The sequence below is a fragment of the Pagrus major genome, chromosome 15, assembly GCF_040436345.1.
Source record: "Pagrus major chromosome 15, Pma_NU_1.0".
NCBI lineage: Eukaryota > Metazoa > Chordata > Actinopteri > Spariformes > Sparidae > Pagrus > Pagrus major.
Genome location: NC_133229.1, coordinates 24,353,840 through 24,378,335, shown reverse-complemented (window position 1 = coordinate 24,378,335; position 24,496 = coordinate 24,353,840). Strand labels below are relative to the sequence as shown.

The 24,496-nt window shown below is 42.5% G+C and overlaps 1 protein-coding gene across 3 annotated transcripts in view; it reads right to left on the bottom strand.

The window, feature by feature from the left end:
• Positions 1–24,201, bottom strand: part of LOC141009790 (E3 ubiquitin-protein ligase NEURL1-like) — a 31,452-nt gene extending 7,251 nt beyond the window's left edge. For all 3 annotated transcript variants that reach the window (XM_073482492.1, XM_073482495.1, XM_073482496.1), the window contains exons 1-4: positions 24,168–24,201; positions 17,363–17,604; positions 16,057–16,378; positions 418–1,134 (exon numbers count right to left, since the gene is read on the bottom strand). In XM_073482492.1, the coding sequence (XP_073338593.1) occupies positions 418–1,134; positions 16,057–16,378; positions 17,363–17,604; positions 24,168–24,201 (1,315 nt within the window). The remainder of the gene's footprint in view (positions 1–417; positions 1,135–16,056; positions 16,379–17,362; positions 17,605–24,167) is intronic.
• Between the last annotated feature and the right edge of the window lie 295 nt (positions 24,202–24,496).

The window sequence follows — 24,496 nt, the reverse complement described above, 5'->3', positions numbered from 1 at the left end:
TTAATAGGCTGAAGCCATTGTTAACGTTACCGCTCACACCTGTGCTTTTCCTGCTTTGACAAGTCAAAATATCTGCTGTGAAAATGGGCTATTGACAGAATTTCTTGGTGACGTCATAACAGACGTGTTACACTGATGCCATCTTGGCTCCCTCCCCGACATGTGGTGAGGATTGCTGAGGGTGAGCAAAGATAATGGGAGTGAATTCATCTGTTTATTTTAATCGTGGCTCATAACGAGGTTGGTGGTACAATCCCCGGCCCCTGCAGTCTAATATCTAAGTGTCCTTGGTCAAGATATTGAACCTGAATCAGAATCGAATGAAATCGTGAGTTTCCAAGAGTGTCCCACCCTTTTTTAAAACCAGACAGGTGTTTTAGGCAGGAACACTTGCAAAAAGAAGAAGAAGTGACAAACCTAAAATCCTGAGTTGTGTGATGGTGCCGTGCAGCCCGTAGACCATCCACAGCGGCCTGGAGTTATCGACACACAGCTGCATCCCTGCACTGACGCCGTTATGGCTCATCATGACCTCCCCTTCTGCGTTCACCACAAAGCCCAAGATGTCTCCGCCGTGGAGCGGCACGCCCACCCGACACACGGCCCAGAACTCCTTGCGGTCAACCAGCGACTCCGGGTTGGACGGGAGGTCACTGGGCCTCAGGGTGGCCGGGTCACATGACGTCACGCCGTAAGACAGACAGCCGGGTCGCGTGACGCCCGCCTTCACCTTCACAAACACCGTCTCCGAGCAGCGCATCGGCCGGCTGGTGAACACCAGGGTCCTCTCGTCGCCGCGGTGATCCAGCCGCGCCACCGTGTGCTTATCCAGCGCGGTGACGTGAATGCCGTGCACCAGGTGGAAGTGCAGATCAGTGTCCAAATGGCTGGGCAGCATCGAGCACTGCTGGGAGTTCTGAGAGTTCTGGGGCACGTGGCAGGAGGCGGAGCTCAAGGGTTGGAGCTGTTCCTCTTCCTCGTCGTCTTCCTCCAGATGCGCCTCCTGCTGCTGCTGGCTCAGGTCACACAGGCTGATGGAGAGGCGAGGGTCGTCGCCGTTTCTCTGAATGGAGGCCCGCTGGCTGGCGGCGAAAGAACGAGGACGCAGGCAGTCCAGGGGGAGCATCTCGCTGTCTGCGGAGAAAACAACACAGGAATGTTACATAATCGGTTGTTTTGAAGTGACACGATGTATTTTTTCCCCTCTCTTGTAATGATTTTTATTTGAATAACATCATTACATCAAACTGTGACTAATATAGTCACATTTACAGCCTCTGCAAGTGGAGAAAAAGTGTCCAGACAAAACTGCAATTTATGTGCCCACTTAGTATTCTGCATATTTCCAACACTGGTTTGTTTCACATCCACCGTCTGCGTGCTGTTCATTCATCATCCCCGTCACTGTAAACAAATGGTGGCTTCCGGCCTCTCTGCTTTAGAACATATTAATTCTGACGCACTCTCTGTGCCGAGGCTCGTCGTTCAACAACTTGAACAAATAGAGTCAGTGTTTACATGTTGCGAAACATATCAGGACTTCAAGTGGGGTCGCGCTGTAGCTGCAGGCTCGGTGGCTGCATCAGCGAAAGAAGACGTAACAGCTTTATGTAACGTTGAAGAGATAAGAGATGCACATGAAAGACAGAAAACTCTGTGTTTGAGCCTCCCACTCTGTCTTTAGCCAGGAGTCCTGTGATAATAAGATGCTTATTCTCAGTAATCTTGTTCTTGTTTTCGCTTTTAAGTCTTCCTTAAGAGCCTGAGGTGGGAAAACACAGATATTATCATCATCAAAGATTGTATCTTTAAAACAGCGCTGTTTAATAATAAATAAAGGCAGTTTACCTTCAGTATTTGTCACAGACTTACAGTGTATATTGTATAAACCGGGTTTCAAACAGCTGTAATGAGCTGCCACGAGTCCCCAGGTGTTTACATAACAAACTGTCTCAGCAGCGGTGACTTAACGTACTGTATTCTACCTCTGTACTCTGTTAACATTTCCAGTTATGTGTCTGGATGCTAAAAGCAGCTTATTTTCCAATCGCAGAGGGGGCAAGGCATCCTAAAAACTGTATCACATGTCCCTCCGTGCTATCACAAATAGCCGTTCCTATGCTAAGTCTGCTCACTGTAAAATAGAAACCACATGGGAACATCGCTGCAGAAATGAAAACAGAGAGAGCGTCGTGTGTCGGTACAAGCGGATCTGCATCGTGGCACGCTTAGGGACACGCTGCCAAATTTAACACGGGCCCTGGCTAAAATTAGCCTGATTGGACATTTGAGGAGAGCGGGGAGGGACAGGCCGAGGGATGAGTGACATGATGGCTGAGCCGTGTGGCTCTTAGCCTCGATCTGCTTTGGGCTTCCCCTGTGAGAAGTGGATGGAGTGCGAGAGTGCGACAGAGGAGGAGAGGATGAAAAATAGGGTGGGGTGGACACTTGAGAGAGAGAGGGCATACCTCACCAGCTCCTCTTTATCACACAAAGACAGCACATCTCCGGCCAGCCGCTGATAAACTGCTTGAGCTTAATTACTTCCTCAGTCAAGAGTGTCCACAACCAAGCGGCGGGCGCTTATTATTAGCAGCCTTATCATCTTCAAGGCAAAGTTAGCCGACTTTGGGATACGCGAGATAATTTTCTATCCTCGCTATTAGGGCTTCCTGCGGTTCAGTTTGTGCTTCTGAGAGTGGCACAGCAGTCAAAACAAGCCGTGAAGAGAATAGCAACATTAGAAGAGAGTTTCTACCTTTCGAGAAAACAAGATGTTCGAAAGATAAAAGAGGATGAAACAATGAAAGATAAAGACGTGCGCCAAATAAATATGTATGACCTCTCCCTGGGTTCGGTCTCAAAGGAGTCTGGGAGAGGATTTCTTACATAAAGCACCTGACAAATATGAAATGCATGCAGTCAAGACGTTAGATAACAAGAGCTTGAAACCAACAATAATCTATGTTTATCTTCTGTGTCCTACCATGAATGTGAATGGTTGCATGCACAGGGATAAAGAACTGGAACACATGGCTGGGATAGTCCTGTTCAACGTGCTAATAGAAGCTACATGGGTGGAAAAATGGATAAAAGTAACAGATAGGCTAAGAGTAAAAATAGATAGTCAGATGTTATGTGTAAATGAAAAAGCTAAAGGCAATAGATACATGTTTGGGATAGGATGTATACATGCTAACTTAGCTAAATAAATAGTTAGCTAAATGTAATGGATACATGGTTGAAGTTGTAAGCTAAAAGTAATGGCTAATTGTTGAATAGTTTTGGATAAAGGTAATTGATAAACTAAAGGGTTGAAATATTTAGCTAAAAGTAATGTATTAATGATTGAAATAGCGAAAGGTAATGGATAGATGAGCCTAAATGGTTGAAATAGTTTAACGCTTAATGTTATATATAAGTTAATGGATAAACAACTGAACTATCCAGCGAGGCCGTGCCACTGTATTATGCAGACTTGATCAAAAACAGACACACAGACAGTTGAACTGTATGTAAAAGATACTGTAACAACATCCACTTTTATACATCATGAATAATTCAATCATAACCAGTTTATATTCAAATGAACACATGTGGTGAAGGGGAACTTTCAGTTCATCTGATAGGGCTCGCTGGGGTCCGTCCAACAGCACACACACACAACACGCAACATTTTGTTGTAAACACTGTTTGTTATTAACGTTGACAAGGAGCCAAATCTTCCTTTCAGACTGCTCATTCATTAAATTGTCACTCACAGACAGGCAGACAGGTGCAGTCTTGTCTTTGTCCTCTAATTTGCAATCATTGAAAATTAAATACAGCTTAGCCTAACACACTTTTTGGAGTTTTAACATTTGGCGATGCTCCAACGGGTTTTACAATGGCATCTTGGACGTAATGTTGATTATAATCTACTTTGCAACTTTCAAAGTTCAAGTCCTTGATGCTCTCGAATAGCGACACAAAGTCTGAACCACTTTTTTCTGGCATGAAAAAAAATACAGACGTGATTAAGTGTGTGGCTCAAATTGTCCTAGTGAAATGAAGTGTTCTTTGCACGGCTCCAGGTACTTAATCACCTCAACACAGTCCTGGAGGGTCAACGGCTGCCCTCCCATCATTGGCTTTTTTATTAAAAATCAGGAATTCAGACTCGCTCAACTCTTGCTGAACACTGTGTGGGAATTTCTGATCTTCGTGAAAGTCTCAACGCGCCCACACCAAAACATACAACTGAAAATCCTCTGACCCGTTCTGTGTTTACCCGTCTAACAAGCTCGACCTTACCAAACTCTAAAAGCCAGAAAAACCGGTTCCTGGAAAGTGAACAACACGAGGATGTCCAGGATATGACTGAAAACCTGGCATCCTCTTTAACTGAACGCATACCAGAATGACAACTTAAGTACTGCGGTTAAAAAGCCGTTTAAAATACAACGCTGCCAAAACAAGCAGCCTGGCTCCACCTCATCTTGAAATGCTTAGCAGTGAGGCCTGCGTGGATTAGAGTATACTACTAAGTTTTGATCTAAATCACTCCATTGAATTTATGTATCCTATTCCTTTTTTTAGTCTCGAACGGCTCTCAGTCAGACAATGGCATGGTACTGAGCAGACGAGGGAGGGTTCAGTTTATTCCTTGGCCCGGTGGAAGAGGATTAGGAGGCTTTTGGGGGTTTTAGCGGCGCTGCAACCTCTATACAAGGTCAGCTGCACCAATTGTGTACGTGTGTGTATGTGTGCGTTTGGGGATTTGCCCTAAGTATGCATGCCTTGGGGGCCTGTCCAGGGCTCTGTCTACAATGAGTGAGTGAAGTCATCTGTCATGAGAAAGGAGATTGGGGGGGGAGGTTTGTGTGTCAGTCCCAAAAAGGAGAGGGAAGGGCTTATCAAAGAAGGGAAAAAAAATCTGTGTTGATGAGCTTTTAAGGAGTGGTATCCTGGTCCAGATAATGGCACGAGCATACGAGCGTGAAGCAGGAGGGGCGGCTACGAGGATAAAGACGGCTACGATATTGAGATATTGAGTATCTGAGATGCCATGTGCAACAGGAGACACATGTGTGGCGTTTCTGAGGGATCAAGTCCAGTCTCTGGTTCAGTGCCAGATGTTTCATCGTGGAAAGAAAACGGGGACACAAGGAGGTGACACATGGCAGCGGTGAAAACGTCACTAAGCACTTCAGGAATGACAGTACAGTGTTTTCAAGACCAGTTAAAAGACACTTCTGAAAGTGTCTCTGCGTTAAAAAAACAAGTATGCTTCTGCAAACCGCAGATATGTTGAAAGGAAACAGTCCTTCATGTTACAACTTTTGTTTCTTTAGGTTGAATTTTCAATTTTATGTGCAAAGCTTATGATCCGGGTAGGTTTAGGCACAATACCCACTTGGTCAGGGTTAGTATGACATCACAGCTTGGCTTTAAATACCTGTTTTGATCGCCACAAACACGGCTGAAGGCGTCAAGAGGTTTCATTAAAAGCACGAAGCAAATACGAGTGGAGATGTCCCGATTCTCGTCAAAGATATCATTTTTTTGCCGCCACAAACACGCCCGGAAATCGTCCGGAAAAGGTCCAATATGTTAAAACTCGACTTTCACAAGACCCTGCTTGAAGAACACTTGTTTTAAGTATGTTAAAAGTAAGAGTGTCCACTGTTTCAACCTGTTTTCAAACATATTTCTCCAATTAGATTAATCTCATTGTTTTGTTTTCACGATAACATTATGAAAAAACCTCTATGAAATGTGCACAGATAGACACGTCCATCTATCTCTGCACACTAACACACGAAGAACACATTCACGTCCTCGCTGGGACGAGACTCCGGTCATCTGAAAGTGATTAGCCTCCTCTCTGAAGGCTTCCCCCTCCACAGCCCTGCTCCCCGGATCCAAACCTGACAGGATCCATTACGATTTCTATTTTGATTTCTCCGCAAATCTGTTCGATTCCATCTGGACCGATTAAATCCCAGCTGAGGCACACAACAGCCCGTCCAGCGGCATTTATTTTGCTTCGACAAATCAAATAAATTCCAAGCGCTGAGATCACTTGAAACAGAGCTCTTATAAATACATAGGCCCTAATCCCAGTGTGTACATGCTGGCAGATGTTAGGTCGAGGGACAGTCCTCATTTAAGTTTATAGCAAGGCCTCACACTTCATTGTAACCAACTGTCTGACAGGATGACTTTACTTCAGTTATAATAAAGGGAAAATCTTGATTCCCTCACCGTACAGCCGTTAGGTTTTTTGCATGACTCAACTGTAACATTTGCTTCTGTACTTGCTGGGCTTATCTAATTTGAATAAATGGAAATTAAGATCTACGCACACACATACAGAGTCGAGTCACAATGATACGTGCTCTTTGAATGCTGGCTTTGACGAAGACGATTCACCCTCCGATATCTCACCGAATGTGTGAATCTCTTACTTATTTCTTTATTTTTTTATTAAAGTAATTTCTTGGCGTCCCGCTCTGCTCCTGACTCACACCACTCTCACCATTGCCATGGTTTCCTTCCTCCAACCTTTTTTTTTTCTTGATTACAGCCAAAGTACTGCAGATTTCTTGAAGAAGGCTTATTATCTAGTGCAGGTTGACCTTCTATCAGCAGTAATTTTTTCTTCTCCTACTCTTATTTTTTACTGTACTACATGTCCAAAAGCCTTGGCAGCTCCCAACCTGCACTGATGGCGATCAGTCATCGACTACTGAGCCCAGTACCATCGTAACATCGTGATTTTCAAAGGCCCTCCACCAGAGAGAACAAAAACTAGTACATCCCTTCAGCCCCCTGCCAGTGTGCCGTTGTTATTTGCAGTCTCTTAGCTTAGCTTCTTCAGTATTGCTGGCCTGCTATCTGTTCCTGATCCTGAGGCTGTCCACAGCTACAGAGAAGTTTAACAGAGACAAAGACTCTTTTAAAACCAGCACGGTAATGTATGTCAGACTATATCCAGGCTCTTAAGCTGGTGACGGGAGTCAGGCAGTTGTAGGTTGCCATCAGAGTGACAGCGGGACAGTTTATCCACGTTTCACTGTGGGCGATCGTCACATGCCAATTTGGTAGACAGCACCCAACCACTAAAAGACATTACAGATCAACTATCCTCATGTGCCTTTGCACTGGAATTTAGATCATCGAGGTTATTTGCATCCCCATTTTGACACCGTATATAAATACTACACTGTAATCCTCATAGTATTTCAGAGTATTGTTTGGTAGTTAACAGACACGCACTATAATTACAAATCTGTGTTATCAGGATATAGCGTCAAGTGTGCAGCTGCTGAGGACAATCGAGGTGAAACCACCTCCAGATATACCAAATTCGATGAAGAAGACTTTCCTTTAGCACCACACTCAATAATCCTGCTCGATGTTGGCATTTTAAGGATTTTTAAGGACGCTCGGTGAAAATTTTGTGTCGTGTTGGAAGTCGTTGTTAGCTACTGTTGCTCTCTGTTAACAGAGGGGAGAGAGGAACTGAGACAAGGACGAGAACGTGCATAAAGTCGCATCCTTTGGACTGTAGCAGAAAATTCAAGTCCTTCACAAAGAAAGCCATGGTCCAGCAGCATTAAACAACTTAAACTAATCATCCAGAAATGGAAAAGGTCTCATTTTTCAAGTCACGTTACAATTTGCTCACATATGGCCAATAAAAAAGTCATTATTACGTGTAAATTGCTACAAGTTTTTTCCATAAAACCCCTTTAATTTTGCCCTTTTTCCTTAATGAATGTGAAAGTATTGAGTTGAGTAAAAACAATTTAGCAAAATGCTGCCCTTGAGAAGGGATTAAAGGACTGGCTGATTGCCAAGGAGCACAGTTACAGCTTCAGCATCATAGTGGGAACGCAAAGACGGACAATGTACCTCTCTAGCCTTATAATTTTTACCCAAAAAAGGTATCAACATGGCCGTAACGGGTCCTTTTGACCTGAACAGTTTCAGGCTTCGATGATTTCCAAAAGAGGAGAACTTGGGAGCACAGTCTTGCAAAATCTTAATGCGACTATAATCAGGTTTAAGTGTCCAGTCTCTTGAAAAAGGACCACTTTTCACTTGATGTATTATTCTGATCAGCACACAGAATCAGGAACTCGTTCCTTTGGGGTTCGGGTGAGCAAAGGGTGGGGGAAAAAAAGGGCGACAGGCCGTAGTATGATTCATGATTTCAGACTAATTGTGCCAAAAGAATTCAGCTCAAGGAAATTACTAAATGTTTATAATATGGAGACATCCAGCATCTCTCGGTGCTGTTCTCCCTCACTGTCTGCTGTTTGCCTTTGGCTGGAAACTGAGATGTGACTGATGACTTTGCATATTGTTATTTCCATCCTGAATCCACAATTTATTGTTTTTGGAGGATTTGGCTAGAAGCAGCAGACCAGAAATCGAATGTAATAGTACAACATCCATTTGCAGTATTTCAGGGTAATCAGACGTTTCAGGCATTTGCTATCGATCATCATTAACAAAAGAGTTTAGTGCTGCTCTTTTATGAAGCCCTGTGGAAACAGGTAGAGACCAGGCCTCCACTGTAATACCATAACAGAGGATAAACACTGAATATACATGTAGTTTTATTTCAGTTGGATGTCTTACAGCCTTCATTTTGAGCTTCATCCTGTCACACCGAGCCATTTTTACCTGCATTGTTACCAGGCTGACCCGACCCCGGCTGTATATCTGGCCAGTTGTGACAGGGTGCACCTATGTGACCTCTCTATATTTAAAACCATCTTATCTACGAATCAAAACACTGTTAAACTCCACATAATCAGTGCTGACAAGTGAAACAATAAGTGAGATCTGTAGCAAGTGAGCGTGAGCGTGAGGCACGCTGAGTGAACACGGACAAAAATAGACACAAAGAAAGGAAAGTACAGCACAATCAGGTTGAGACAACCCGACATGTTCGTGCAGCACAGAGCTTTTCAGCGTTTCCACGCAATCTCTTTATCTGTTGACAAAACAGGTATGAGTAGAAGCAATCTTCATCTGCTTACAGGCTGGTTTATCTTGAAAAAAACATGAGGTTCACATGATAGGAATAGTTTCAAATGATTCCTGAGACAACGATGAAACAGGTTGCAATCGTGCACCAACTGATTGAAAGGAGAATTTGTTTTCAGCTGGATGCTAACATCAGCATGCTAACATGACGAATGAATCCAATGAGAAAATAATCACTGTGTTCTGATTTTAGTGTTTTAGGATGCTAACATTTGCTAATTAGCACGCAACACAAAGTACAGCTGAGGATAATGAGAATATTATTAGTATTATTAACCAGAAGTATTGGAAAAACTGGAAATATTTAATTGAAATCCAGTTTCCAATTGTTGTCGAGACATTTTATATAAATCCACATGGCGGCGCTTTAGAAAAAGTCAGGAGACACAATGTACAATGTAATGGATACAGAATAATGAAACCATTTAGACTGGTTCCCTGGTGATCCAGTCGGGTCGGCAGCCTGGCACCAATACTGTTTACGATCACATTTCTATTCTAGACTTTTTGTCTCTGAGGAAAACGGAAACAATCCAGTTGTTTCTGCAACAGCGGCGTCTGTTGTCACTTTGATGTTATGTCAACATTGTTCTTATGCTCCGGTTAGGTTTAGGCACAAAACCTCATTGGTTAGGAAAAGATCATGTTTAGGCTTTAAATACCTGTTTTTATTGCCACAGAGCCTTCTTGCCTGCCACCAGCGCCTCCCGATATGAAAACCAAGTCAGAATCTGGGAACCATAAACGTCTCCACAACATGTGGTGCCAACACACCTATCTGTTTCACAGGATGATTTAAAATGTTAACCTGCTTGTGGCGCTATGAAAAGTCCGAGTTCATCCTCTGGAGTCTGAGAACGTCTGTGAAAAATTTCATGGAAATCCAGCTGACATTTGTTAAGATAGACCAACTGTTCTCTCTGTCCGCTGCGCTGCAGATGTAAATGACGTCTCTGAATGCCAGCGTGCATGAAAAGCATACAGCAGTGGGTTTTACCCCACTGTGATGCTCTACAGGCCGAATGCATCTCAATGCCGTGTACGGAGATGATGGATGTCAACACCCTCCTCTTAATCACCTGAGAGGTATTCAGCCTCTTGACAGTCTGGCAGCCATTTTGGATTCTTCTCTAATGACTAGGGAGACAGGTTGCAGATGATGTTAGCTGACGCCGGTCTCACGGATCACTACCATTCTGTCAGTGATTAAGTGACTCATCTACCTCTAGTAAACAAACCCCCAGTAGAGCATCTTGCATCCATCAAAAGATGCCTTTGACTCGCTCCGCTTATCTAACTTGGAAGGAATCCATCATACCTGTACAAAACGGAGGATGCTGTGTGGCCTCTCGGGAGTCGTCCCATAAACAAACACACTCTGTTCAGACTGCAGCCGTACATGTGTAAAGTGAGCGCTGTTACTTTTCTTGACTGCAGAAAGGTATAGCATTCCCATATGTGCTCCGCTTCAGGGAAATGAAACGGGGAAAAAAACACTTGCAAGTTATTTGTGACCTGATTTCCTCAGCTTATACAACCGACTCGACGAAACTCAAATGCTAAAAAGTGAAATGAAAAACTTACCTTGCAAAGTTGAACTTTTAAAAATGAGAAAATTGTGGTTTTTGTTTCTTAAAGGTGATAGTGCCAGATAAAGAGGGGGCATTAGGTTTTCTTATACAACCGCTCGGAAAAAACACAGTAAACAAAGACATTTTTGAAAGTGCAGCTGACAAAATGTGCTTTGAGAACAGTTGTGTGGCTTCAGACATATTATACACTTGAGGAAACCTTTTGTGAGTCCCTCCCTGGGCTAATGTGTCTCAGCGTTGTGCCGCAGATCCTCACAGCACAGACTGTTCTGTACAAAAACCCAAGCAAGGCACTTTAGCCTTTATTGATAGCTACGTGAGTAGGACAAGTGTGGTGATGTAACAGATCTTTCTTAAATTGCATGGGCAGCATTGTTGGTCTGGACAACCCCTGCGGCTCAGTTTGATTTCAGCAGATTAATTTAGCTTCCTCTCTTACGCAACACCATCTCAGCTTTCAAGCTGTCTCACTGATCTCAGGATCACCTTTGACTCCGTGCATGGGTGGCTAGCTGCCGAACTGCACTCCCCTGATAGCGGCTTAGAGAGGAAACAACATCGCTCTTGAAAGGATCCTTAAACATAGGAATAAGACCTGAGAGCAGGAAAATCTGTTTGTCGACAGAGACAGCACAGGTGAAAAGGCAGTGATGGATGGCTGCTTTGAAGAGTTTTGTTAATACAGCATGTAAGGTTGTAAAAGATCAAACCGGCACAACAGTATGTGAATCCTGCCGAGCGTGTGTTTGATGTGGTTTACCCACAGGCTAAAAAAAAAAAAACCCATCCGAACGCTAGAATGGATCACTTTCACAGTAGGTCACTGCTGCTGAATGACAGGAACTCAGGTTATTTACAAAAAAAACATGATGCAACTTTATCGTGGAGTGAGAATTACTTTGAGAGGAAGGATCACAGAAACAGTTAATCAGGATTACGTCAGAGGAGCCGTGATGCATTGTGTCGACGTTTGTGCTCAGGTGGTGCTTTGCCTAAAAAAATGGTGACAGGTGCGCTAACGTGTCCTGACATGTGAGCGGGGACGCTTTCATAATTAATCCATAAAAGCATTAAAGGCGAGGAAGCCATTCACACAAAGGATGTGATCAGATGCAGTTATGCTCACTGCGAGGCCCTTAAAATAAAAAGAGAGTGAAGGCTGATTGGTCTGAGCTGACGGCTTCGTCAGCTGGAAAATGAGGTCACAACAAAAGAATGGTTCGGCTTAGAGAAACAAAGGTTTAATGTTTCAGGGAAGTCAATTTTGGTTCTCATAGTTATTTTCTCATCATGAATTCAAAGGGGGGTTTTCCAGCTTTTTAGCACTACTGTGCATTCACAGAGTTGGTGGACAGATTAAGGAAAGGAAAGCAGATCTCATGACCTCTTGAATGTTTGTCAGTTGGGTTTACAGACTGCAAGTTTGAAAATGATTAACTTTAAACATAATAAAGAAAACTAATAATAATAGTAATAAATGTAGTACATACAGCAGCATCACAGGCTTCAACTGTCTTTTATTTGGTTCTTTCTAGAGTCCGTACTCAATGTCGATACCGATATCAGGGTGTAAAAATTTCCAATATTGATAAATCGGCTGATATCATAGGATCCATTTACACTGGGGACGCTGGTGACATGTTTAATTTGTTAATTTTTTTCTGAAACAATATTTTTTACCAAAACATTTTAACAATCAAACTCTCCGTAAGCTAAGTCGCTGCTGCTGACTCTTGAACATTTGAACTCAGGACTTAATATGAACACTAGACTATAAACTAAGGCCATGCTTACTGATGGTCCATGCTCACTCTCCCAATATAAGTGTATACCTGCGCTTGCTGATATCTTTCTGTCTCTTTCTGTCATCTCAGCTCGAGCTGAACCAAACATGCCGCAGCCTGGCTGGAAGTCAGTTTGAGCTTTGAGGGAGGGGCAAAATCCCACCAAAGAAAAATAGATGGGCGCGCTTGATTTACAACACAAGACAAAACATGAGCTTCATCGTGAAATGGAATAATTGCAGCAGCTGCATAATCACTGTTTTGTGTTTTCTTTTTATTATTTTTCTTTTCATAATGGTTGAAAGCCAAAATCAAAATTAAATAATATTTGTTTAATCTCTGCTCGAGGCTACACCGGCTGCTGCTAGCATAACATCTGAATCCACAAACCAGGTGTCGGTGGTTGCGTTACGTTGCAGGTAATGTAGCGTCAGGTTTTGACAAGAAGAACGATGTGTGGAATAAAAACTGGTTCTAGTGCATCCATTTTAATTCTGTTTTTGTGATTTCCACAATGTCACAGGAGTGCAATGCTTAACAAGTAGAGTGCTGTTTTAAAAAGCCCCCTTCGGAGCCAGAGAAGATATTATTAAAAAGTTTCGCAGACTGAACAGCACTCTTAGTGTCAAGTAGATCTTCATATGCAGAATTGGTGGAGTGGCCCTTTACAACTCATGAACTCTTGAAACACATTATCTCGCTGGCAAAGTCATCAGGTTTCTCACAACTTATTTTCTTATATATTCTTGCTGTCTTGAACATTTATCTCAGAAGCCAAATCAAGGTCACCTAACCAAGCCATTTTCTACACTCCATGGAGCTTATTCACAGCTCCACGCTCCATTTGTTTCCTGTGAAAAAAAAAAAAAAAGAAAGAAAAGAAAACACAACTGCAGCAGATTGTAATTCCCACCTGGACAGATTGTGTGATAACAAGCCCACAACAGGTGAAATTTGGCTCGATTTATCAGCTGGTGCAGCATTAATTTCAGACCCCAGTGTAAGCATCATTAGGAGGCAAAATGCACACATGTGCCAGTTCACAGCCCCAGACTTTGATGTGCCCGCCCATATTTCAGAGACTAAGTGTTTACTGAGCTGCAGCCAACTACTGAGACAATACAGGGCCTTTGAGATATACCATGCTCTGGAGTAGTGACGCTCTCAGGCTATAGACGAAAGCTGATAGCCGAGTGATCCTTCAGCTAACTGAGGGCTGAGGCTTTTTGGTTTAAGCCATCAATGCGGGGATAACGGAGATCGATGTGGGAAAAACCAGAGAAGAAACAGTGGGATTTAGAGCCGCGGGCCTCATTCATATGCAAGAATTTCATGAAGTATGTCCAAACATTGTGTGGAAACTTGAATTTAATTGCAAAATGGAAAAAAAGTTCTCCGGTAACACCGTGACGTTTAGTGAACATGGTTCGAATTTAGACAAATAAATCTGTGTCAGGGTCGATCACTTGTCACATGAAGTCGAATTCAGACTTGGATCCAAAGAGTGAGACATTCCACTGGTCTGATTGTCCTGGAAAAAACACCCCCAGACATGTCATTACCTGACATCATCCCTCCTCTTGTCTGTCCTCTCGGGATGACCAACACACTCCTCTTGTTCTTCGACAAGAGCTGTGTGCTGGTCAGCACCGCGAGGCCAGTGAACCCCAGATAGTCGCACTCTGGCGCTGGATACCAAACAGCCCATCACGAGATAGCACGCTTCTCACTGTCAACCACACCGGGAGAAATGAGGTTAAATGGCACTATCTACACAATATGGGAGCCTCTTCTATTTTTATTAACGGCGCTGACAGCCTCTATTCTTTGGAGAGAGGCTGTGCAATTCTTGGAAATGGTTATAAATAAGTACCGAGGCATCCGAAAAAGGATTCCTATTTATCTATTTTGCATAGTTTTGAATTGTTTTCAAAAATTGGAGGCAGCTGTTTTGCGACGCATGATGCGTGTCATAAATACGTCTCAATTTAAAATCCAAACATTCTTCAGATGGTTCAGTGCGGTGAAAAACCGCTGTTAGGCTAATGATTGTGGGGGACCTGTTTGTGTTTTTATTTCTTTTGATGTAACGACTCTTTAAAGAGCACGGTGAACTTGTTAGAGGCGTTTCAGAACATTTTGAAATACCCCTTTAGGGACATTTCTTTGTTACTAACAACCGTGGAAACTATACAATCTACCTAATCTCCCACCATCTTTTTCCACTGAGCTATTTGGTGGGTGTGGGGGAAAAAATAGAGCAGCTGTGTGTAACATCACCTTTCAACAGTTCACGCTGAAAAAACATCAGATCCAGAATGGGTTCCTCGTTGAGCATTACAGTTACAAGACTACAGAGAGTCTACAGTCGTGCTAGCAGCGAGGAACATCGATGCTCCTTGGTCTTAGTTTAGCGTGCTTAGTATGCTAACAATGTAGCACTGAACAAAAAGTACAGCTGAGGCTGATGGGAATCAGTTTTATAGGGACATAAACAAAAGTAATGGACAAATAAAAATTCAGAGGAGCAATGTCATTAGGCAGAGCTCGAGACTAATGGTTGCCGCGTTGTCCTGGAGAACAGCAAACCTCCCCGGGACGTCTCCTGGATGAAAGGGATTTTTCCATGTATGAGTATGTACAATAGGTGATTTGTTAATTCTTAACAGCACCCTCTCTCCCACAAGAAGAAAATTATAGATCCAAGATAAAGCTGACAGAAGAGCGAGATTCAGAGGAGAAAATGGAAACTCAATCAAATTTTTAACCCAGGGTATGATACATTTCAGTGCCATATAAAATATTTATTTTTGGATTTGAGTGGCTTTGCTAGCTCAAAAGCTCGAGCTCTGTGCCGTCTAGTGTTGGTGAGTCACATTGCCGCTTTTAATAAGCGCCATGTGTGAGTGATTTACAACGCATGAAATTGGTCTGTGAGTCTTCTGGCTTAAGCTAAAAAAGCTGCGTTGGTTAAAACAGAAACACTCTGTTTTCTGTCTATTTTGCTTCCAATGACAAACATCTTCTCATACTCAAGGACGGTTTAATTATTATTATCTGGACACAGCTACAGAGCCCCGCTCATTCCTATGAAAGCTGCTCCGCCGACCGAGCCGGCTAACTTCTGGTTTAGCGCCTGGGCTAACTTGAATGGGGATAAAATAATTTAATAGTGCGGCTCTTCTAGACTGTCTAATGGCTCAGATTGAGGGTTATGACGCTCAAAAAAACGTATCCACCATTTTACAGACGCTGCTTTCACAATGTTAGCTTTTGGGAAAAAGTCTTTTTGGGCCCAGTGCATCACGTGATGATGTAATTACACGGTTTGGCCCCAACGAAAACTAGCTTCAGAGCCTGGCACTCGTCCCGGGGGCCTGCTCATGCTGTTAGCATAGTTAGCTCTCTCTCCACAGTGCTTGTTTCAGTTTCATAGCTGGCTAGTCAGCATGAGGAACATGAAAAATCCCAAAGAGAGAATGCATACTGGTGGAGAGCTACTTACCTGTTAGCTACCGGAGCTAATAGAGAGCGTATAGCTAAATACACAGCAGGACTGAGAGTTTCTGTTTATAATAACATGAAATATTAAACAGTGAACTTGACACGTGACAACACAACAGGTTTCGTTCACTCACCTAGCATTTGGACCCCCCTCGTGAGGCCGTAGATATCTATGAGAGCCCACAGTGGTTCAGATACGAGCACGCCACTGAAGAACAGCATCGGGCTGCAGTCGTTGATTCGGTAAAACACTCGCCCCTTCTTGTCCACCCAGAAGGAGATGATGTTCCCCTCATTGGAGAGCTCCTCCGGCAGGGCCTTTGCCCAGAAGCCGGTCTGGGAGACCAGGTCCGGGCAGGCGTACTTTGGCAAGGTGTCTGGGTTGATCCTCGATGGGTCCTTGGATGTAAAACCAAGACGAAGAGCACCACTCCAGCAGCACTGCTTTTTAGTAATCTGGAGGGTACACATATTTTAATTAATGAAGATAATCAGCTTCAAATGAATCCTTACATTTTCATTTTGCTTTGTTATGTGAACTGTAAGCTAAGGTGATGACCTACAACCATGCTAGCAGCTAAACTTCGTTGCAGCTGTGCTTTGGGCCAAATGCTAATGTCAACATGCTAGCAAACTAATAAATAACAATCCTAGCAGGTGTAACTCATTTGTGTTAACATTCACCATGTTCACATCTTATTTTACCATGTTAGCATGCTGACATTTGCTAATTAGCACTAAACTCAAACTACAGCTGATGGAAATAATTTTGGTGGCGCAGGTATTTTGTCATAAACCAAAGTATTTGACAAATTAACCTCAATGTCCGTAACAGATTTCATGACAATCTATCCAACAGTTGCTGAGAAATTTCAGCCTGGACCGACACACAGACCACAATTGCGATCCGTAGTGCCAAACCACCGACTTGGCTAAAAATCTCCAAGATAAGACGAGGTCTATTTTCCTTGGTATGTTTATCACCTGCAAACGATTTTTGTCTTATTTCGAACCTCTATTTACTTTGCATTCACCGTGCCAGATAACAGTATTCCTCACATGGCAATGCTTGCCCTGCTCTCTCACTTTCGAGACATAGATGGCCTGATAGGTGAAGTGGAAACTTGTTCTAAGCCGCTGCTGCTTTGGCCCACACAAGAGCAGAGAGAGAAAAGAGAGAAAATCAAAACAGGAGAGCAAAGACGGGGGATGAAGAAAGAGAGCGAGAGCGATGGAGGGAGAGGAAAAATAAAAACATACAGAGCGAGACCATCGGTTTATTGCAGCGGTGCTATGTTAACCCAAACTGGGTCAGATTTTTAACCCAGTGATTTTTTTTAGTGGGCAGCATTTTTCCACTGTTTACACATCGCATTCTGAAAACTCAGTCAAAAATGAGAAGATATTATACAACCAGAGCTCAGCTAGTGTTATTTTTACCTTCAGCCGGACCTGCTCGTACACAGCGATAGGCCTGTTGCTGAAGGTGATGGCGTTACAGAAGCTGGCCTGTCTCTTGACGGTCCTCTGGGACAGGTCCATGACGATCTGCGAGCCCTTGGTGCTCGGGTGGAAGAGCAGAGGGAAGGACGACAAACTCCCGCATGGCTGGATGGGAAGGCAGCGCTTGGGCTTGTGGTGGCACCGGTGTGACGTGGCAGGAAACGGGCCGTTCAGAGAATCTACGTGGAGAAAGAAAAGCGGTCACTTGGTTTGATCCACAGGTGGAGAGCAGAAACTACATTACCGAATAAATCCATCTCGGGGAACAATTTATGGTAAAGGACCCACATTTTTATTAGATTATAATATTAGATCAGATAGTGTGTAACATCATGAGGTGGACTCATGGTGTCAGGTGTCACATGTCATTTCCTCTCACATATCTTTCCAGATCCTGTAACATCCAGTTAAGTAAAAAATGCATTAACATAATCTAATATTTGTGCTTCTGCTTTCAGCTTCTCAAGGCAGCAAAAAGTACATCCACACACCAATATTAGATATGAAAGAGCAATGTGCAAGTTAAATTACGTGCAAAAAAAAAAAGTCCTTGGATGGAAAATAAAAACACAAGTACAAGGACAGAATTGCTCCCTTGGTTCCTTAATTAAAAACATTACAGCTGTGAAAAATTCATATAAAATGCTTTAATTACAGCGAATGATCATTTCACTTTTTTGCTGTTGTACATCTCGCCAGATTTTAAACAGGTTTGTGTTTTAGCAGCTTGTGCCGAGACACGCTGGAACACTAATAAGCAGAAAGAAAATGGAGCAACAACTACAAAAGATGATTAAGCTCTAACATCATATAGCATCTCTCCAACAGCTAATTTATTACGTAAGCGTATACATCAATGGTGGTGGGTACACCCGTTTCATCACTGTCACCGAGTCAAGTTTTGCCACGGCACGGATTTCCCAATGCTGTCAGAAGTGTTTTATCACATTAAAAATAATGTGCTTTACTGTGGCTGTGATAAAATGCAACTAGAGGGCCACAATGTTTCCGTTGATGTCTGCAAGAACCAATACAATCCTCTTCATCTACTCCCATCATCCGAGGAAGAGAAAGCCCAGTGGAGTTACTTTATTTTTTTATGGAAGTGTCCCCACAACAACTGGAAAACTAACCAGTTTACTGAGCTTAAACTTTGAAACCTGTACCTGTTTTGCCTGTTGAACATTACGTTACCACGTTCTGCAGCTAACGTAGCTAGCGTCTACTAGCACAAAGGAGCAGTGTTGGACTATTTGGTATTAAGGGACAGTCAAGATAAATTGTGTTCGTTAAGCGTTAAGCCTAGTTGGTTAAATAACCACAGTAGTAGGTTAGATGTGGGAAACGTTTTCACGTTGCTCTTTGTGGAAGTTAAAACTGCAACACAAGCTGAGCTAGCGCTGCGGCTAACGTAACAGGAAAGCTCCTTCTGCATCCGGTGGTCGGCTACACTGACTATTGTACTTCAATATATAATCTTATGGTTTTCTACAAATAGATTGATCCCTTTTAGTACACATTTTAGTTACGTAATACCGTGCTATAATACTGGCAAACAACAACAACAAAAAATAAATACGCCCAACCCTAACATACGGTATGTGCAGCTTGCTGTAAACTGTATATTCAAAGCTAGTCTTATAATAGCAAGGCATGGGTGGTAAGTGTTATTTCCAGTTGTCTGCATATCAATCACGATATTTATGCCTGACAGTCACACTACCTGCTCTATCACCATGGAAAAAAATGAAAACTAACACAAAATAGCTGCTGCTGCTGCTGCTAAATGAGATTTAGTGACATTTATTGTGCTTCGCCGGTCAGAGGAAGTGTCAAAATGAGAACAGACCCAAAGGAGAACATCTGACTCACAATTTTCAGCAGGAGTTTTTATAAATTTTCCCATGTGAACATGAGTGAATCATGACTGCTCCCACTCAAACTCATAATAGAGCAAAACAACCTTTTTCACATCGCTCTTTTTGGTTTTAAGGTGAAAAAGCTCAAAGACGTCATGAGCCTGGTATCACACTCACTCGCTTTCTTAAGGACCAACTCGCTCACATTTCTCACACAATTCTCTTCAAAGTAAAACCTCAAGGTCACTGTGCGGTTGTGGAGAAGGCATTTTCCCACAGACACTGGCTGCTCATTAATTGTAAGGCAGTGTTATTTGGAAATAGTTGGCAACATGTACAAATTCTCCACTTGCACAATTTAGTGTGACGTACATCTGCTTAACGAGCTGCAGTGTCCCCTACAGTAAACATCTAAAGTTATCTCGTTGATTTTTAATCCATAACTGTTTTAAAATACACTTTCCACACTTGGCTTTCTGTATATTGTTAATAGTTCGGTTTTTTATATAGTGTTTTGAACATTTTTGAGCATTAGGTCGCTCAAAAATGGGGCATCTTTTACACTCGGTGCTCGGAAGAACCGCCAAGAATTAAAGTGAGTGACAAAAGCAAGCAATAAAGTTTCGACCTCATTGCTGGGTAAGTGTTTTAAATTGTATGTGTCCAGCTATATCTTCAATAACAAAAGCCTTTTTTCATTTTAGCAGCCTGCTAGGCTAGCTGACAGGCTAACCTCACTAGTTAAAAACACCTATGTGATAATCTAAATGATCAAAAAATGCTAAAACACACACAGACTTTGTTGATAAGTTCTCTGTTAATGGATTGATTGTTGGTTTGACACTTCCAGTGTCTGGTTATGTCATAGAAGACATGGGAAAAAGAAAAAGAAAGTTTTAAGAGCTGGAGAATTTAGGCATTTTTTACTTCATAAATAGACTACTGATTAACAGCCTGACAATGAACTACGTGATGAATAAACTAATCAACTTGCAGCTCCCGTAATGAATCATTTTTGGAGAGGCTTTCTTAATGAGGTGTCAACACAAGCCCAAACGGAAGCACGGATTTTGTTTAATAAGAAAACATCTCTCTTACTTGAATAACTCATTTAAAACTCTTAAAACACTCACTGACGGTGTACATCAGTCACCCTCACTGTTGGCAGCTCTTCAATGTTGGCTTGTGGCCAGCTAACGTCGCTAACGGTGATCTATGAATCTAAAGGATCAAAAATATTTTAAAAACTATATACAACAATGAACAGTAAACTATCGACAATATATACAAAGCAAACTGTGCAAAGTGAAGTATTTTAACTAAGTTATGGATGAAAAAGCACTGAGGTAATTATAGATTATAGATTTACTGTAGGGTTGGCACCTAAAGCAAAAGGACGTGAAGTTCGTAAAGCTGATATACTTTGATACAACCCTTATGCCTTCTCTATGTTGTATTTAAAGTGCCGATACACCAAAGACTAGAAGCCAAATAAAGAATCGAGGCCTAATTAACACTTCGCTTGTATTTTTCACACCTCAATCTTGAAGACTGTGTAGGAGATTTTATTTGTCTGTTAGAGAAATACAAGCCATTGCTGCAAGACAGATATTTTTGCTTTCCTCTGACTGACCTTGGAGGGTCAAGACGTTTACAAATGTACCCTGGAGACAAATCAATTAACGCTGTCAGGACCGACAATAACTTATCATGTGACTTCTGTTGCAACACCCACTCTTATTGTTCTGGTTTCAGGGCAGAGATAGAGGTTGGAGCTGCGGATGACGACATTATTTCCCGCCACGGATGTAAAAAATTTGTTGAGGTTAAACTAGAAAGAGTCTTTCCCCCCTTCGAATCACAATTGGAGAAGCTCTGCCAAGTGTTCTGGGCTCGGTGCGGTGTATTTGTTAAGCTCTTCTCATGCTCTTGTCCCTGAAGAACAATGTCGAATTGTGCTCTGTGCACAACAGTGGTCTTAAATGAAGTCATAACAAATCCTCTAACCATATTGCATCCATGATGTCATGTCAGACGTGATGTCTTCAGGAAAACAGAACAGGACAGTATTGTACTCCATCAATGACCAGGCTGGAGACTGAATAGAGTATTTCCTGTAAGGTCTGAAAACAGAAGCAACACCTCGCAGGCCTCTGGAGATAGAGGAGCAACACTCATACGTTCAGTATCTTCCTTTATTCTCACTATATTCATATCATCTCAGGACAGGAGCAGCTTTATTTTTATATCTCAGGCATCCTGGAGTGTGTTTACAGCATTCAGAGCACACAGACGTCTATATAAACCATGACCAGAGTAAATAAATGGATAAATAAAAATACCACATTTGATTTACTGTAAATGGCAGCTGCTTAGAGCCAAAAGTGCTGATGATACAGTGGCTGCTGAAGTGTGTTTAAAAAGTCATGCAACCTGACGGAGACATGAGGGTAAACAGTGACCAGAGCGCTGTCACGATAAAAGAGAGGTGCCATGACAAACGTCAGATGAGCAACTTAAGGGAAGGATAATGTTACTTAATGCACCGCCGCACACAATGTGACTGGCTCTGCTGTCATTAATTGGAGAGGACAAACAGTGCAGAGACAAAGAGTGGCCCTGGCCAGTGTCACCTGGCCTCCTCTGCGTTTCATCCCCAAGGCTCGGTCTCACTAAGAGGCCTGAGAGGAGGCTCTAATGTGCTGTGACGTTAGTACGAAAGGCGCCGTGGCCCCCTCTCACAAGACAAGGCAGCATCCTTAAGAGCCAAAGGGCACAGATATGTTTTTAGCTTTTGCAAGAATGTCATAACTCATGTGGTATCAGTATCAGCCCTGGTGCTTTTACAATGCTGTTCATCAGCAACTAACAATCGTTTTCATTATCGATGAATCTGTCGATAAGTTTCTCTATGAACATGATTATTGTTTGGTCTTAAAGATAGTGTACAAAGCCCGTCACATTTCCCAGAGCCCAGGGTGATGCCTTCAAATGTCTGCTACTATCACAGAAGACCAAGGAAAGCAGAAAACATTCATTCTTTCAGAGCTGGTACCAAAATAAATTGGGCATTTTTTTCTTTAAAAACAGACTCAAAAGGATTCATTCATATCAAAAATAGATGCTGATTAATTTCCTGACAATCAGCTAAATGATGAATGAACTAATCAACTTGCAGCTCTCATAATGACTCATCAGCGCCGCTCGGTTTTCTGGAGCTATTTTCTAAATTAGGGGTCACAACCGGCCAGAACTGAAGCACAGCTTTTGTTGAATAAGAAAACAAGAGCTAGACATCTCTTATACTTGAGAAATCATTTAAAACTTTTTTTAAAACACTCGACATGTAAAAAAAACCCCACAATCATCAAGATACAATCACGAAGCGTTGCCAAACAGGGGGGGAAGCTGAATGATTCATGAGCTCGTGAGCTGGACTGAGGCCCTGAAACATGACATGGATTACATTTTCAGGGCCCAGACTGAGCTCTTGTCAGCGGGCCAAGAATACCTAGCAGCGCCCCTGCCTGCACCTATACTGTTACTTCACACCAGTGGCCTCTAAACGACTTTATAGGCTGGCTTTGTCCTTCTGTAATCTAGGAAATGAGGTGTTTACTCCTGCGTGGTCGTGTACTGTGCATCAATTAACATCATCAGAACAACTCAAAAGCACAAAATCATCGTAGAGTACAGGCGTCTGCTTTGTAGCCAAACTACACAATATTATGACGTCATCAGTGAACTCTGCATCCTCGCCAATGTCAGGTCCCAGCGGCCGAACTTCATCAAACAAGCAATCAGGACTGAAACTAAAAATCTCATTATTATTACAGATTAATCTGATTACAACTTCCTTTAATTAATCAGTTAATTGGTTGGTCTATAAGGTTTCTTGTTTTGATCAACCAAACAGTCCAAAACACAAAGATATTCACTTAACGGCAGAATAAAAGCTCAGGAAAACAGCCAATCGTCACATTTGAGAAGCTGGAACTGGAGAAAATGTAGTAAAATGATTACTGAAATAGTTGCTGATTGACATTCAACATAATCAATAACTTCTCTCCAAGTGGACGGACGTCTGATACACTCATTTCTAACAGTTTTCAGAATACAAAGTATTCATAAAAAACATAAAAAATATACATGAGAGTGAATAAAACAGCACCGACGACACAAACACCCTTTAAATCCCTGCTTTGCTTTGACACATTTAAATTGCATTATCATAAATAAGTGTAATCATACATGTTGTGTGTCAGAAAGCAAATTAAAATTAAGACATTTTATTGGCAAGTCAGGCACAATTAAGGGAATCAAACACTCTGAACACTTTAATATAAAAACTGAACTCATAAAAATGCACCTGTTGTCATCATCTGAGACATCTACACCTGATGAGCTGATAGTCACATGAGTACAAACGTGAAGTTGTGTCACTCTTAGTCAACATTGCTGACATCCACGAGGCCTAGGGAGTGTATCACTTACAGTTATTGGCTTTAATGACACAACAAATAACAAGGCAGGGGACAGAAAGTTATGCAGCCTACCAAGTTAGTCTCGTTTGATCTCCTGTTACTACAAACTTCAATGAGACACTTGCATTGTTGGAGATGTGTTTATATTGTGCCATGCTGCAGATCACAATTGCAACACGACTTCCCCCTTTTTTTTTCTCTCTAATTCAAAGGCAGTCGTGACTAACTGTAAAAAAAAAAAAAAAACTTGGCTACTTTCACTTCTCATTTATTTCAGGCTACCAGGACGCCTACAATGTTCATGCAACAAGGAGCTCCAGGCTGCACGCTTACAGCACGATTATATCATCTTTCATTATCATTAATGATAAAGCATCGATAACATGAAGATGCCATTACCGTAGAAGGTATTCCTGGTGATCTGACCTCCCATGGCTGGATGCAAGGTGCGTTCACCTCCTCTCTCTCTCTGTCTAAAAAAAAAAAAAACAACAACTGCCGGCTGGATCCACACAGATATTCACGCGCTCAGCCGCGCGTCCTCAGCGGCGACATTATCCGGACACGACGCCGTTCACAGAAAAAAGTCCCGGCGGTGATTCAGCGGCAGGTTGTGTGTGTCTGAAACCAGAAGCCTCATGCATCGACATGAAGCAGCCGACGGATCCAGCTCTCAGAGGCTCCCTCCAGTCCCCGCACAGATCACGCTGAAATTAACATAAAAGGTG